Source organism: Euprymna scolopes, chromosome 23 (genome assembly GCF_053919585.1).
Source record: "Euprymna scolopes isolate OS-2025 chromosome 23, ASM5391958v1, whole genome shotgun sequence".
Classification (NCBI taxonomy): Eukaryota; Metazoa; Mollusca; class Cephalopoda; order Sepiida; family Sepiolidae; genus Euprymna; species Euprymna scolopes.
In genome coordinates this window covers 49,811,287-49,827,721 of record NC_136504.1, presented here as the reverse complement: position 1 = coordinate 49,827,721, position 16,435 = coordinate 49,811,287, and the positions used below count along the sequence as shown (strand labels likewise).

The window sequence follows — 16,435 nt, the reverse complement described above, 5'->3', positions numbered from 1 at the left end:
TATATTGATATATCACTATATCGGTGCTATATTGATGTATAACCATACCTGTGATATATAGATGTATCACTATATTTATGATATATTAATATCTCACTATGTCTGTGGTAAATTGATGTATCACTTTATCTGTGATATATCAATGTGATATATTGCTGTATAACTATATCTATGCTATTTCTATGTATTATTATATCTGTGATATATTGATGTATTACTATATCTGTGTTATATTGATGTATCATTATATATGTGTTATATTGATGTAAAACTATATCTGAGGTATATTTATTTATCGCGACATGTGAAATATATTAATGAAGCACTATGTCTGTAATATATTTGTGTAACAGTAAAGCTTTGTTATATCGGGGTATCAATATTTCTGTTATATATCGATGTATAACTGTGTTAGTGTTTTATTGATGTGAATCTATATCTGTTGTACATGTATAGCTATATCCGTGATATAACTACATATGTGTTATATTCATATATCACTATATCTGTGATATATTCATGTATCATAATATCTGTGTTATGTTGATGTATCACTATATGTCTGAAATATGAATATATGCTATATCTTCGCTATATTACTGTATAATTATATCTGTTGCATATTCATGTATAACTATATCTGAGATATATTGATAAAATGTTATATCTGTGATCTATTGATGTATCACTATATCTATTATATATTAATGTATCAGTATATTTGTGATATATTGATGTATCACAATATCTGTGATATATTGATGTATCATTATATCTGTGGTATATTCATGTATCATATTATTTGTGATATAATCATGTATAACTATGTGTGTGATATATAGCTAGATCACTACATCTGTGATAAATCGATGTATAACTATATCTGTTGTATATTGATGTATCCTTTAATATGTGATATATTAATGTATAACTATATCTGTGAGATAGTGATGTATCACGATATATGTCATATATTGATGTATTACTATATCTGTGATATATTGATGTATTACTATATCTGTGATATATTTATGTATAATTATACTGTAATATTTTGATGTATTACTATATCTGTGATATATTGAGGTATCACTATATCTGTGATATATTTATATATTACTATATCTGTGATATATTTATGTATTACTATATCTGTGACATATTGAGGTATCGCTATATCTGTGATATATTGATATATTATTATATCTGTGATATATTTATGTATTACTATATCTGTGACATATTGAGGTATCACTATATCTGTTATATATTGATATATTACTAAATCTGTGATATATTTATGTATTACTATATCTGTAACATATTGAGGTATCGCTATATCTGTAATATATTGATGTATTACTAAATCTGTGATATATTTATGTATTACTATATCTGTGACATTTTGAGGTATCGCTATATCTGTGATATATTGATATATTATTATATCTGTGATATATTTATTATTACTATATCTGTGACATATTGAGGTATCACTATATCTGTGATATATTGATATATTACTAAATCTGTGATATATTTATGTATTACTATATCTGTAACATATTGAGGTATCGCTACATCTGTAATATATTGATGTATTACTAAATCTGTGATATATTTATGTATTACTATATCTGTGACATATTGATGTATCACTATATCTGTGATATATGATATATTATTATATCTCTGTAATACTGATGTATTAATATATCTGCGATATATGGTTGTCTTACTATAGCTATGGTATACTGATGTATTAATATATCTGCGATATATTGATGTATTACTATGTGATAAACTGATGTATCTTTGATATATTGATGTATTACTATATCTAGGATATACTGAAGTATTACTATATCTGTGATATATTGATGTTAGACTATATATGTGGTGTATTACTATGTGTGTGGCATATTGATACATTACCATATCTGTGATATATTGATGTATCACTATATCCGTGATATATGATGTATTTCTATATCTGTGATATTAATATATTTGTGATATATTGTTGTATTACTATATCTGTGATATATTGATGTATTTCTTAATCTGTGATATATACATGTATCACTATATCTGTGATATATTGATGTACCACATTCTGGTATATATGGTGATATATTTATGTAATACAATATCTGTTATATATTCATGTATCACTATATGTGTGATATATTGATATATTACAATATCTGTGATATATTGATGTATCACTATATCTGTTATATATTGGTGCATTACTATATCTGTGATATTAAGATATATCAATATATCTGTGATATTAAAGTGTATGACTATATCTGTGATATATTTATGTATCACTATATATGTGATATATTGATGTATTACAATATCTGTGATATATTGAAGTATTACTTTAACTGTGATATATTGGTGTATTACTATATATGTGATATACTGATGTATTACTATATATGGGGCATATCAATGTATCACTATATCTGTCATATATTGACGTATTCCAATATATGTGATATATTGATGTACAAGTAGATCTGTGATATAATAATTTATTACAGAATCTGCAATATATTAATGTATTACTCTATCTGCAATATACTGATGTATTCCTATATACTGATGTATTCCTATATCTGTGATATAATGATGTATTAGTATGTGATATATCATAATACTCACTATATCTGTGATATATTGATGTATTACTATATCTGTGATATATTGATATCATCCTCTATCTGTGATATATTTATGTAGCACTATATCTATTGTATATTGATATATCTTTTCATCTGTGATGTATTGATGTATTACTATATCTGTGATATCTTTGTGTATGTTTAATATATTGATTTATTCCTACATCTGTGATATATTAATATATTACTCTATCTGTTATAATTTGATATATTACTATATCTTTGATATAAATATGTATAACTATATTTGTGATATAGTGATGTATAACTATATCTTTGATATATATATGTGTATTACGATATCTGTTATATATTTAGGTATCACTATATCTGTGATATATTGATGTATAACTATATCTGTGATATATCAATGTATTACTATATCTGTTATATATGTCTATTACCATATCTTTTATACATTGATGTATTACCATATCAGTGATATACTTATGTATTACCATATCTGTTGCATATTGATGTATCACTATATTTGTGATATATTGGTGTATTACCTTATCTGTGATATATTGGTGTATTACCTTATCTGTGATATATTGATGTACAACTAGATCTGTGATATATTGATGTATAGCTATATACATCACTATATATACTGCATCGCTATATACTATCACTATATCTGTGATATATTTATGTATAACTATATCTGTGATATATTGATGTATTACTACATCTGTCATATACTGATGTATTACTATATCTGTTATATATTATGTATCACAATATTTGTGATATATTGATGTATCATTTTATCTGTGATATAATGATGTATTACTATATCTGTTGTATATTTGTATATCACTATTTTTTATATATTGAAGTAGTACTATATCTGTGATATATTTATGTATTGCTTTATCTGTAATATATTGATGTATTGCTATAGATATGATATACTTATATATTACTATATCTGTGATATATTGATGTATTACTATATCTGTCATATATTGATGTATCACGATATATGTGATATATTGATGTATTACTATATCTGTGATATATTGATGCATTACTATATATATGATATACTTATGTATTGCTATATCTGTGATATATTTATGTATTACTATATCTGTGATATATTTATTTATCACTATATCTATTATATATTGATGTATTACTATATGTGTGATGTATTGATGTATCACTATATCTGTTATGTATTTATGTATTACTATACCTGTGATATATTGATACAATCCTCTATCTGTGATATATTGATGTATTACTATATCTATGATATATTGATTATTACTATATCTGTGATATAAAGATGTATTACTATATCTGTGATATATTGGTGTATTACTATATCTGTGATATATTGGTGTATTACGATATCTGTGATATACTGCTATTACTATATCTGTGGTATATTGATGTATTAATATATCTGTTATATTTTGATGTATTACTCTATCTGTGATTTATTATGTATTACTATATTTGTGATTTATTTATTGTTGTGGTTGCACCCACTCATTTACATATGTGGATAATATTACACATAAATAACAAGACTCGGTCAGTCTGAGTGTGTGTTAACCAGAAGCCACCGAAGGCCGAGCCGAGAGCAGATATGTTCTCCAGCAAAGACTCTCTCACTTGACTACCATTATGTAAATATACTGCAAATATACATTTTCCTTATACACTTTTTATTGATCTACCTTTATTTGTTGAGTCTTCATTTGTATTGCCTTATATGTTATTTGGGTCGATCTGCAAACATAACAGTTGGCGACGAAGATGAACGTCAAACATAACATTTATGCATTACTATATCTATATATATTGATGTATTACTTTATCTGTGATATATTTATGTATTAATATATGTGTGATATACTGATGTATCACTATATCTGCGATATATTGGTGTATTTCTATATCTGTGATATACTGATGTATTACTATATCTGTGATATATTTATGTATTACTATATCTGTTATATATTGATGTATTACTATATGTGTGATATATTGGTGTATTAATATATTTGTGATATACTGATATTACTATATCTGTGATATATTGATGTAGTACTATATCTGTGATGTACTTATGGATTTCTATATCTGTGTTGATTTATTAATATAACTTTGATACATTAATGTATCACTATATCTGTGTTTTATTTATGTATCAATGTTGTTGTGATATTCTTTTGTATCACTATATCCGTGGTCTAATGATGTATTACTATATCTGTGATATATTTATATATCACCATATCAGTGGTATTATCGTGTGGTACTATATCTATGATATATTGATTTAAAACTAAAGCTGTAATATATTCATGTATCAATATGGTTCTGTATTGCCGTTCTCACTGCATCTGTTATATATTGATGTATCACTATATCTATGATATATATATGCACCTCTATCTGTAAGATTCTTATAGAATGTGCTCAATTGAGCTTCAAACTCTGCCAACTACCATAAAACATTCGCAACAAAAATTCAATTCTGATTGCAGACAACGTGATACAAGAAACAGTTTGTTTCAAATACAGATTACTATTTTAAGTTTTAATATATATTTACTTATTATTTTCAAACGGAAGTCATATTGCATTTATCAAGTTTGTAACTCATTTAAATCAAGGTATTACTGTACATACTGTACATACTAATACCACTTTTATTTGCTTGTATAAAATTGATTACCTGGAAAAAGAAAACGTGGGTTGATTGTAATGTGTCTGTTCAAAATAACGTTTTTAATACGTATTCGTTTTATCTGAGGCAACGTCAAGTTTTTCTTCTATTTTTCTTCTAATATTATCTCTATTTAATTCTCATTAAAATCATAGGAAAATGCACGAATCTATATGTAATAGAAATCTTTAAACCATTTTAAATTGGGGCAACAAAAACGAAAATAGATATAAAGGTATGGCTTAAATAATATATCTTTATACAAATTCAATTTAAAAAAATAGTCTATGTTTGTTTGTTTATATTTTTGTTTTAAATGAGGTAGATCAAACTTTAATTCAGTTGTGTTTTATTTTGCAGGTGATTGTTCACCCTCAAACGATCCTTGTCAAAATGGAGGAACATGCATTCCATTGCCTAGAGGATTCGAATGTAATTGCAGACCTGGTTACACGGGAAAAACTTGTGACAAAGGTAGAGTAATGACTATTTTAAACGTAAATGTTTAATTATCATCTGTTGATTACGGATTTGAAATAAAATTATTTCCAAAACGTATCACTATATCTGTGATATATTGATGTGTTACAATATCTGTGATATATTAATGTATCTGAATATTTTTTTATATTTCGATGGATCACAATATCTGGGATATATTTATGTATCACTATGTCTGTACTATATTATGTATCACTATATATGTGATATATTATGTATCACTATATATGTGATATATTGATTCATCATTATATCTGTGATATATTGGTGTCTCACTACATCTATGTTATATTGCTGTATCAGTATATTTGTGGTATATTCATGTATTACAATATCTGTAATATGTTGATATATCACTACATCTCTTATATATTTATGTATGACTACATCCGTTGTATATAGATGTGTCACTATTTCTGTGATATGTTCATGTGTAACCAAATCTGGGTTATATTAATGTATCATTGTATCTGTGGTATATCCATGTATCACTATATCTTGGATATATTTATGTATGACTATCTGCGGTATAAAGATGTATCACTATTTCTGGGATAGATTGATGTATCATAATATCTGTGATATATTCATGTATCACACTACCTGTGTTATATTGATATATCAAATTGTCATGTATTACAATATCTGTGATATAGTCATGTATTACTATGTCTATGATATATTCATGAATTTCTATGTTAGTTATATATTCACATCTGTTATATTTTCATAGTATGTGCTCAAGTGAGCTCCAAAGTCATCCACCAACTATAAAACATTCGCAATAAAAAATTTAAATGTGATCGGAGACAACCTGATACAAGAAGGCTTGTTTACACATATAGAGTAATGACTATATTCCAACAAAAACCTAACAGCCAGCCATGGTTCTCCCCAGAATGTGCCGCCGCCATCGCGCACAGAAATAATTTTTTCCGTAGCTACCAACGTAATAGATGTTCTGAGACTAAAGCCGTTTCAGGAATGTCTGCAACCACTGTAAAAAAAGTAATAAAAAATGCAAGAGGGCTATATGCTCAGTCTGTTAAATTCAAAGTAGCTGAGCAGCGGTTTGGTTCTCACCAGTTTTGGCAAATAGCAAACAGGATCCTGAACAGAAGTGTGCGTTCTATGCCAACCATCATCAATGGACCTGAGGTCATCTCGTCAGCATCAGACAAGGCCAAACTATTTGCCGAGGACTTTGCAGCTAATTCTACCCTATGCGTCGAAGGCCATCAACTCCCCGTATTTCCTCCTATAACAGACAACACGCTATGTAATATAAAAATATCTGTGCGTAAGGTCGCCAAACTAATCAAGAACCTCGATTCCAGTAAAGCAACTGGCCCTGACCGCATTCCAATTATAGTGTTGAAAAAGCTTCAACCAGAATTTGCCCCATACTTACAAAACTGTTTAAGCGTTACCTTAAGGAGAAGTGCATCCCAACATCCTGGAAAACCTCATCAGTATGCCCTGTATTTAAGAATCCAGGTGATAAGTCAGCTGCCTCTCAGTACAGACCAATAAGTCTCCTGTGTGTCATGAGTAAGTTGTTGGAATCCATATTAAATAGAGAAGTAGTGAACCACCTCAGCAGAAATAACCTTCTTAGTGACATGCAGTATGGTTTCCGTTCTGCCAAATCTATAGCAGATATGCTAACGGTAATATCTCATAGGATGAGTGAATCTCTTGACAAAGGCTTCCTTTCTAGGGCAATTACTCTTGACATATCAAAGGCATTCGATAAGATATGGCATAAGGGCCTACTTCACAAGATTTCCAGCTACGGTATAATTGGAAATGTTTTCTCAATCATTAAATCATTTCTCTCTGATAGGCTCATAAGAGTAGTGGTTGATGGGCAGAAATCAGAAGCCAGCAGTATTAATGCTGAAGTCCCTCAGGGGTCCATCCTGGGCTCAACTCTCTTCCTGATCTACATCAATGATCTCCCTAAACACATAAATTATTCGTTGACATCTATGCTGATGACACGACCATCTGAGACATCAAAGGCTGTAAATGACAAAGTTCTCTCTAATTCTCTCTCCTCCGATCTTGAGCGCACGGTACAATGGGGGAAGAGATGGCTGGTTACTTTTAATGCATCTAAAACCAAGATCCTATCTTCACATCATCAACGCTCTGATCCCCATCTGGCATCAATTGAAATGGGTGGCTTTCGTCTAGGGGAGGCTCCATGTTTTCATAAGCTTCTGGGACTGACCTTTACTCCTGACCTGAAATGAAACACGTACATCAAGTCTGTTGCCAAGATCGCTGGGAAAATGGTAGGATCCTTCTATCGCTCCAGAAGATATCTCACTATTGATGCAATTCTCTATCTATATGAGAGCCAAGTACGTTCAAGGATGGAGTACGGCTGCCACATCTGGGCAGGAGCTGTTAAAAAGCCTATCCTGCCTTAACAGAGTACAAAATAGACTTCGTGGCTTAGTGGGGGATGCCCTTTTCTCTTACATGCAACCTCTCTCCCACAGAAGAGACGTTGCGAGCCTGTCTTTGTTTTATCGTTATTTTTATGGCAGGTGCTCGTCTGAGCTCCAATCTCTGGTCTCCCATTGCCAATCTTTCACGATAAACACCCGTCTAGCTGAAACCACTGTCAAAAATTTTCTTCATTCTTTAACTGTGGCAAAACCAAAACGTAGATTCCGCGAACAGATCTTCTTTCTTAGAAGTGCACGCCAGTGGAACTCTGTTCCGGTTGCCTGTTTCCCACCTGACTACAACTTCGATGTGTTCAAGTCTTACATAAACAAATTCCTGATGACCCGCCCCTTAAGTAAGACACTTTATCAAATCTCCAATACTAACGATTACTGCGATACTATCCCATTGATTACTGTACACACAATAATCCTTATCCCCGAGTGGCCGCCGGGCCTTGATATGTGGTGACTACCATGTAAAAAAAATTATTTTAAACGGAAGTCGTATATCATTAATCAAGTTTGTAACTCATTATATACAACGTATTACTGTACATACTAACTCTACTTTTATTTGCCTGTATAAAATTATTACCTGGAAGAAAATGTTGGTAGATTGTTATATTTCTGTGCGAAATAATGTTGTTTACACTTATTGGTTACTCATAGTCAAAACCAAAGTAACGTCAGTTTTTTTCTGCTATTTGACCTTAATATAATTTCCATTTAATATTCATTTAAATAAAAATAAAATGCACAAACCTTCATGCAATAAACATATTTATAGTTTTAGAAATCATCGTCTATTCTCGTTTGTTTATGTTTGTTTATAATGATGTCGATCATATTTTAATTCAGTTGTGTTTTATTTTGCAGGTGATTGTTCACCCTCAAACGATCCTTGTCAAAATGGAGGAACGTGCACTCCATTGCCTAGAGGATTCAAATGTGATTGCAGACCAGGTTATACAGGAAAGACTTGTGACGAAGGTAAAGTAATGACTATTTAAAACGTAAAAGTTTTATCATTATTATTATTATTATTATTATTATTATTATTATTATTATTATTATTATTATCTGATGATTACGGAATTAAAATAAAATAATTAACCAAACTAATCACTGTATCGGTGATATATCGCTGTATTCCCATATATCTGTTATATATTAGTGTATCTGTATATCTGTGGTATATTCATATATCACTATATCTGTAATATATTGATGAATCACTCCATCTGTGTAACATTACGAATCACTGTATCCGTGATATATTCATATATCACTATGTCTCTGATATATGGATGTATCACTATATCTGTGATATACTGATGCATCATTATATCTGTAGTATATTAATGTATCACTATATCTGTGATATATCGATGTATCACTATATCTGTAATATATCGATGTATCACTATATCTGGTGTATATAGATATATCACATGTATCATATTTTGATGTATCACTATATCTGTGATCTAATGATCTATCACTATATCTGTGATATATGAAATATTCATGCATTAATAGATCTGTGATATATTGATGTATCACTTTATCTGTTGTATATACATGTATCACTATATCTATGATATGCTCAAGTATCACTATATCTATAATATATTGATGTATCACCACATCTTTGTTATAGCGATGTATCACTATATCTCTGATATAGTCAAGTATCACTATCTATGTGGTATATCCATGTATAACTATATCTTTATTATATTTATGTATCACCATATCTGTGATATATTAATGTATTACTATTTCTGTCATATATTGATTAATCACTATATATGCGATATATTCATGTATCACTATATGTGATACATTCATTTACGACTATATCTGTGAGATATTTATGTATGACTTTATCTGTTCTAAATTCATGGGTACAATATCTGTAATATATATATATATATATATATATATATATATATATATATATATATATATAAATATATATATATCAGTATATATGTGATATATTCACGTCTATCTGTTAAATGTTCATGTTTAGCTCAAGTGAGCTAAAAACTCTGCCACCTTCTATAACACATTCGCAACAAAAATTGCGATGGAAGACAACATGACACAAGAAAGACTTGTTTACAAATATATAGTAATGTCTATTTAAAATTTAAATATTTATTTAGCATCTATTTTCGACCGGAAGTCATATTGCATTAATTAAGTTTGTAACGCATTTTATACAACGTGTAACTGTACCTACGAATACTACTTTTATTTGCTTGTATTAAACTAATTATCTGGAAAAGTGTAGATGGTAGAGTGTTATATTTCTGTTCTTCATAAATTGTTTATACTTATTCGTTGATCATAGTTCGATCCCAGGCCACGTCAACTATTTCTTCTACTTTTTTAAAAAATATTATCTCCATTTAATACTCATTTAAATTATAGGAAAATACACCAACCTATATGTAATCGACATATTTATAGTCTTAGAAATCGTTTTTAAATTGGAGCAACAAAAACGAAAATAGAAATAAATGTATAGATTAAATAATGTATTTTTATTCAAAGTTAATTACAATAAATCGTCTATTGTCGTCTGTTTATACTTTTGTTTTAAATGAGGTCGTTCATACTTTAATTCAGTTGTGTTTTATTTTGCAGGTGATTGTTCACCCACAAACGATCCTTGTCAAAATGGAGGAACATGCACGCCATTGCCTAGAGGATTCAGATGTGATTGCAGACCAGGTTATACAGGAAAAACTTGTGACGAAGGTAAAGTAATGACTATTTAAAACGTAAATATTTTATTATTATCTCATGATTATAGAATTAAAATAAAATTATTAACCTAACGTATCACTATATCTGTGTTCTATCGATGTATCACTATTTCTGTGTTATATGATGTATCATTATATATTTGATATATTCATGTATAACAATATCCGAGGAATATTGATGCTTCAATACATCTTACTTATATCGATGTATCATTATATATCTGATATAGTCAAGTATCACTATATATGTGGTATATCCATGTATAACTATATCTGTATTATATTTATGTATCACCATATCCGTGGTATATTAATGTGTTACTATTTCTGTCATATATTGATTAATCACTATATATGCGATATATTCATGTATCACTATATGTGATACATTCATTTACGACTATATCTGTGAGATATTTATGTATAACTTTATCTGTCCTAAATTCATGGGTACAATATCTGTAATATATATATATATATATATATATATATATATATATCAGTATATGTGCGATATATTCACGTCTATCTATTAAATGTTCATGTTTAGCTCAAGTGAGCTAAAAACTCTGCCACCTTCTATAACGCATTCGCAACAAAAATTGCGATTGAAGACAACATGACACAAGAAAGACTTGTTTACAAATATATAGTAATGTCTATTTAAAATTTAAATATTTATTTAGCATCAATTTTCGACCGGAAGTCATATTGCATTAATCAAGTTTGTAACGCATTTTATACAGCGTATTACTGTACCTACGAATACTACTTTTAGTTGCTTGTATTAAACTAATATCTGGAAAAGTGTAGATGGTAGATTGTTATATTTCTGTTCTTCATAAATTGTTTATACTTATTCGTTGATCATAGTTCGATCCCAGGCCACGTCAACTATTTCTACTTTTTTTTTTAAATATTATCTCCATTTAATACTCATTTAAATCATAGGAAAATACACCAAACTATATGTAATCGACATATTTATAATCTTAGAAATCGTTTTTAAATTGGAGCAACAAAAACGAAAATAGAAATAAATGTATAGATTAAATAATGTATCTTTATTCAAAGTTAATTACAATAAATCGTCTATTGTCGTCTGTTTATATTTTTGTTTTAAATGAGGTCGTTCATACTTTAATTCAGTTGTATTTTATTTTGCAGGTGATTGTTCACCCACAAACGATCCTTGTCAAAATGGAGGAACATGCACGCCATTGCCGAACGGATTCAGATGTGATTGCAGACCAGGTTATACAGGAAAAACTTGCGACAAAGGTAGAGTAATGTCTATTTCAAACGTAAATATTTTATTATTATCTCATGATTATAGAATTAAAATAAAATTATTATTGATGTATCATTATATATTTGGTATATTCATATACAACTATATCTGTTGTGGAGACGCCAACTAATTAGCATACGTGGGTGAACAAGATATAGATTAAGGTATCAAGTCAGCAAGACCGGGGAGCTGTGTTCGAACGCCGGATAGGCAAGACGCATGTGCCCGTTTGCTCCATGAAAGACTTTAACACGCCCTCTGCCGGACAATCTTCTAACTGCAGTACAACTGCACCTTTGTAAATATGTATTATATTTTCGTCTTAATATATTTGTTTTACCTTTACTTTCTGCGTTCGTGTTGTTATTGATACAGACACAATAATATCCGAGGAATATTGATGTTTCAATACATCTGACTTATATCGATGTATCACTATATCCGTGATATATCGACGTATCACTGTATTTATGTTATATAGATGTATCACTATATTCGTGATATATTCATGTATCACTATATCTCTAATACATCGATGTATCATTATATCTCTGGTATATTTATTTATCGTTGTGTCTCTGATATATTGATGTATCGCTATATCTGTTATATAATCCTGCCTCACTATATCTGTGCTATATTGATGTATCACTATATCTGTAATATATACATGCATCACTAAATATCTGATATATTCATGTCTATCTGTTAGATTTTCGTAGTATGTGCTCAGTTGAGCTCCAAACTCTGCCACCTATTGTAAAACATTCACTACAAAGCTCCAAGTGTGATTACAGACAATATGATACAAGAACGACTTGGTTACAAATATATAGTCATGTGTATTTAAAATTTAAATATTTATTTAGCAATTATTTTTAAATGGGAGTCGTATTGCATTAATCAAGTTTGTAACTCATTATATACAACATATTACTGTACATACTAATACAGAATTGTAAAGTGTTGGTCATTTGATATCAAGTTGCAAAGTTCTTCTAGGGGACGGATACTATACAGTGAGACATGATGGAGTATGCAAGTACCTCCACTGGACCATCTGTAAAAAATTAAACATCCAGTGTAGCAGCAAGTCCTGGGAACATCAACCTGAAAGAACAGTTGGAAATGACTTATATACCATACATTACGACCATGTAATCCCTACAGCCACCTACCTTGAAAATGCTGCCGTGAAACCTGACATAGTTATATGGAATAAGTCAGAGAGAGTGTCAACCTTGATTGAAGTGAGTGTTCCTAATGATGGCGGTCTTAACAGAGCTGAAAGAGAGAAACAGACCAAATACCAAGGTCTTATGTATGATATGGAAAGAAAGTGGAACCTAAAGGGGATATCAATCATACCAGTTATCACAGGTGCCACAGGACTTATGAAGAAGAACCTGAAGTCCTACCTAACTAATATTCCTGGTGAACCAAGTGCAAAAGAGATTGAGACAATTGCACTTAAGGGAACAGCGAGGATACTAAAAAGAGCTCTCGGTTGGTTTCAATAAAAAAGCGGGGCAATGTTGGCAGCTGGTTTGGCTGCCCCATACTCAGCATTACAATCTTCAAAGGAAGAAAAATAAAAAAATAAAAATACTACTTTTATTTGTTTGTATTAAATTAATTGACTGGAGAACAAACGTTGGTAGATTATAATATTTCGTTTCTAAACACTTATTCGTTCATCATCCTTCAACCCCAGACAATATAAAGTTTTTCTGCTGCTATTGTTTTTATATATATTTTCCCCATTTAATACTCATTTAAATCATAGAAAAATACACAAACTTATATGTACTATACATATTTTTAGTTTTAGAAATCATTTTTAAATTGGTGCAACAAAAACGAAAATTGAAATAAAAGTATGGATTAAAAAATATATCTTTATACAAAGTTAATTACAATAGATTTTCTATTCTCGTTTGTTTATATTTTTTGTTTTAAATAAGATCAATCAAACTTTTATTCAGTTGTGTTTTTTTACATGGGGTCACCACTTATCAAGGCCCGAAGGCCACTCAGGTATAAGGGTTATTGCGTGTACAGTAATCAATGAGATAGTATTGTAGTAATCATTAGTATTGGGGGTTTTGATAGTGTCTTACTTAAGGGGGCGGTTTGTCAGGAGTTTGTTGGACTTGAAGACGTCCAAGTTGTAATCAGGTGGGAAATAGGCAAGCGGCAGAGTTCCACTGGCGTGCAGTTCTAGGAAAGACTGTTTGCCCTTTGTCGTATACATAATGTTTAGATGAGTCCATATAGTCATGAAATTGGGCAGATCACTACCACGCTATAACAATTATATATGTCACTAATTATATATATTCTAACGCTATAACAATTATATATGTCACTAATTATATATATTCTAACGCTATAACAATTATATATGTCACTAATTATATATATTCTAACGCTATAACAATTATATATGTCACTAATTATATATATTCTAACGCTATAACAATTATATATGTCACTAATTATATATATTCTAACGCTATAACAATTATATATGTCACTAATTATATATATTCTAACGCTATAACAATTATATATGTCACTAATTATATATATTCTAACGCTATAACAATTATATATGTCACTAATTATATATATTCTAACGCTATAACAATTATATATGTCACTAATTATATATATTCTAACGCTATAACAATTATATATGTCACTAATTATATATATTCTAACGCTATAACAATTATATATGTCACTAATTATATATATTCTAACGCTATAACAATTATATATGTCACTAATTATATATATTCTAACGCTATAACAATTATATATGTCACTAATTATATATATTCTAACGCTATAACAATTATATATGTCACTAATTATATATATTCTAACGTGTCAAAACATGAAATAAAAAAATTAAAAAAATCGGCACCGACTTTCTGGACAACCTAATATGATTGCGTAGATGACCATAATGAATTTTGATTGGTTTTGAACCCGGCATAGCCATTCAGTCAATTGAGTAAACATACATATTAACCCATTTGGATACTGACCAAGCTCAACGTTGCTTAACTTCGGTGAGATGACGGGAACCGGCGTGTCAATGTGATTATGCTGAATGCTCAAAAGTTAGCACAAGTTAAATAATTTAAAACTTTTTTTTTTAAATATAGCTAAAAATATGATTTAAACGCAAATCTAAGTATACTATATATGTTTATAATCTTACATCTTGTAACGTGTCAAAGCATTAAGCAAATTCACCGGAAATATAAATATACTAACGGCGTGACCTTGGAGTAATGGTGTGACCTTGAAGTAATGGTGCGACCTTGAAGATCCAATAATACATAAGAAAACACGGAGGTATATTTGCAAGCGTGCGTATGTACAGAAGGACAGAATAGTACATTTTTTTACATGGGGGTCACCACTTATCAAGGCCCGAAGGCCACTCAGAGGTAAGGGTTATTGTGTGTACAGTAATCAATGAGATAGTATTGTAGTAATCATTAGTATTGGGGGTTTTGATAGAGTGTCTTACTTAAGGGGGTTGTTTATCAGGAGTTTGTTTATGTTAGACTTGAAGACGTCCAAGTTGTAGTCAGGTGGGAAACAGGCAGACGGAAGAGAGTTCCACTGGCGTGCAGTTCTAAGAAAGAAGCTTTGCTCATGGAATCTACGTTTTATTTTGTAGGTGATTGTTCGCCCTCAAATGATCCTTGTCAAAATGGAGGAACATGCACAGCATTGCCGAACGGATTCAGATGTGATTGCAGACCAGGTTATACAGGAAAGACTTGTGACAAAGGTAGAGTAATGACTAGCAGGTGCTGTCTAGTTTTTTCCGGTTGTATAAAAACGCTTATATATAATATTTTCATTGCTCCATATTTCGTATATATTATTATATAATCGTGATTTCAAAAGTAAAATAAAGTATTTGCGTGCCATCAGCTAGAATCAAAACCGTGGCATTCAAAGCTGGTAACGTTTCCAATGTACCAACGTGA

At 29.8% G+C, this 16,435-nt stretch overlaps 1 protein-coding gene across 1 annotated transcript in view; it reads left to right on the top strand.

Moving 5' to 3' along the window:
- The window catches only part of LOC145245612 (uncharacterized), a 185,071-nt gene that overhangs the window by 54,382 nt on the left and 114,254 nt on the right, over positions 1 to 16,435 (top strand). The window contains exons 15-19 of the mRNA XM_080107182.1: positions 5,749 to 5,862; positions 9,228 to 9,341; positions 11,007 to 11,120; positions 12,296 to 12,409; positions 16,120 to 16,233. Of these exons, the coding sequence (XP_079963308.1) occupies positions 5,749 to 5,862; positions 9,228 to 9,341; positions 11,007 to 11,120; positions 12,296 to 12,409; positions 16,120 to 16,233 (570 nt within the window). The remainder of the gene's footprint in view (positions 1 to 5,748; positions 5,863 to 9,227; positions 9,342 to 11,006; positions 11,121 to 12,295; positions 12,410 to 16,119; positions 16,234 to 16,435) is intronic.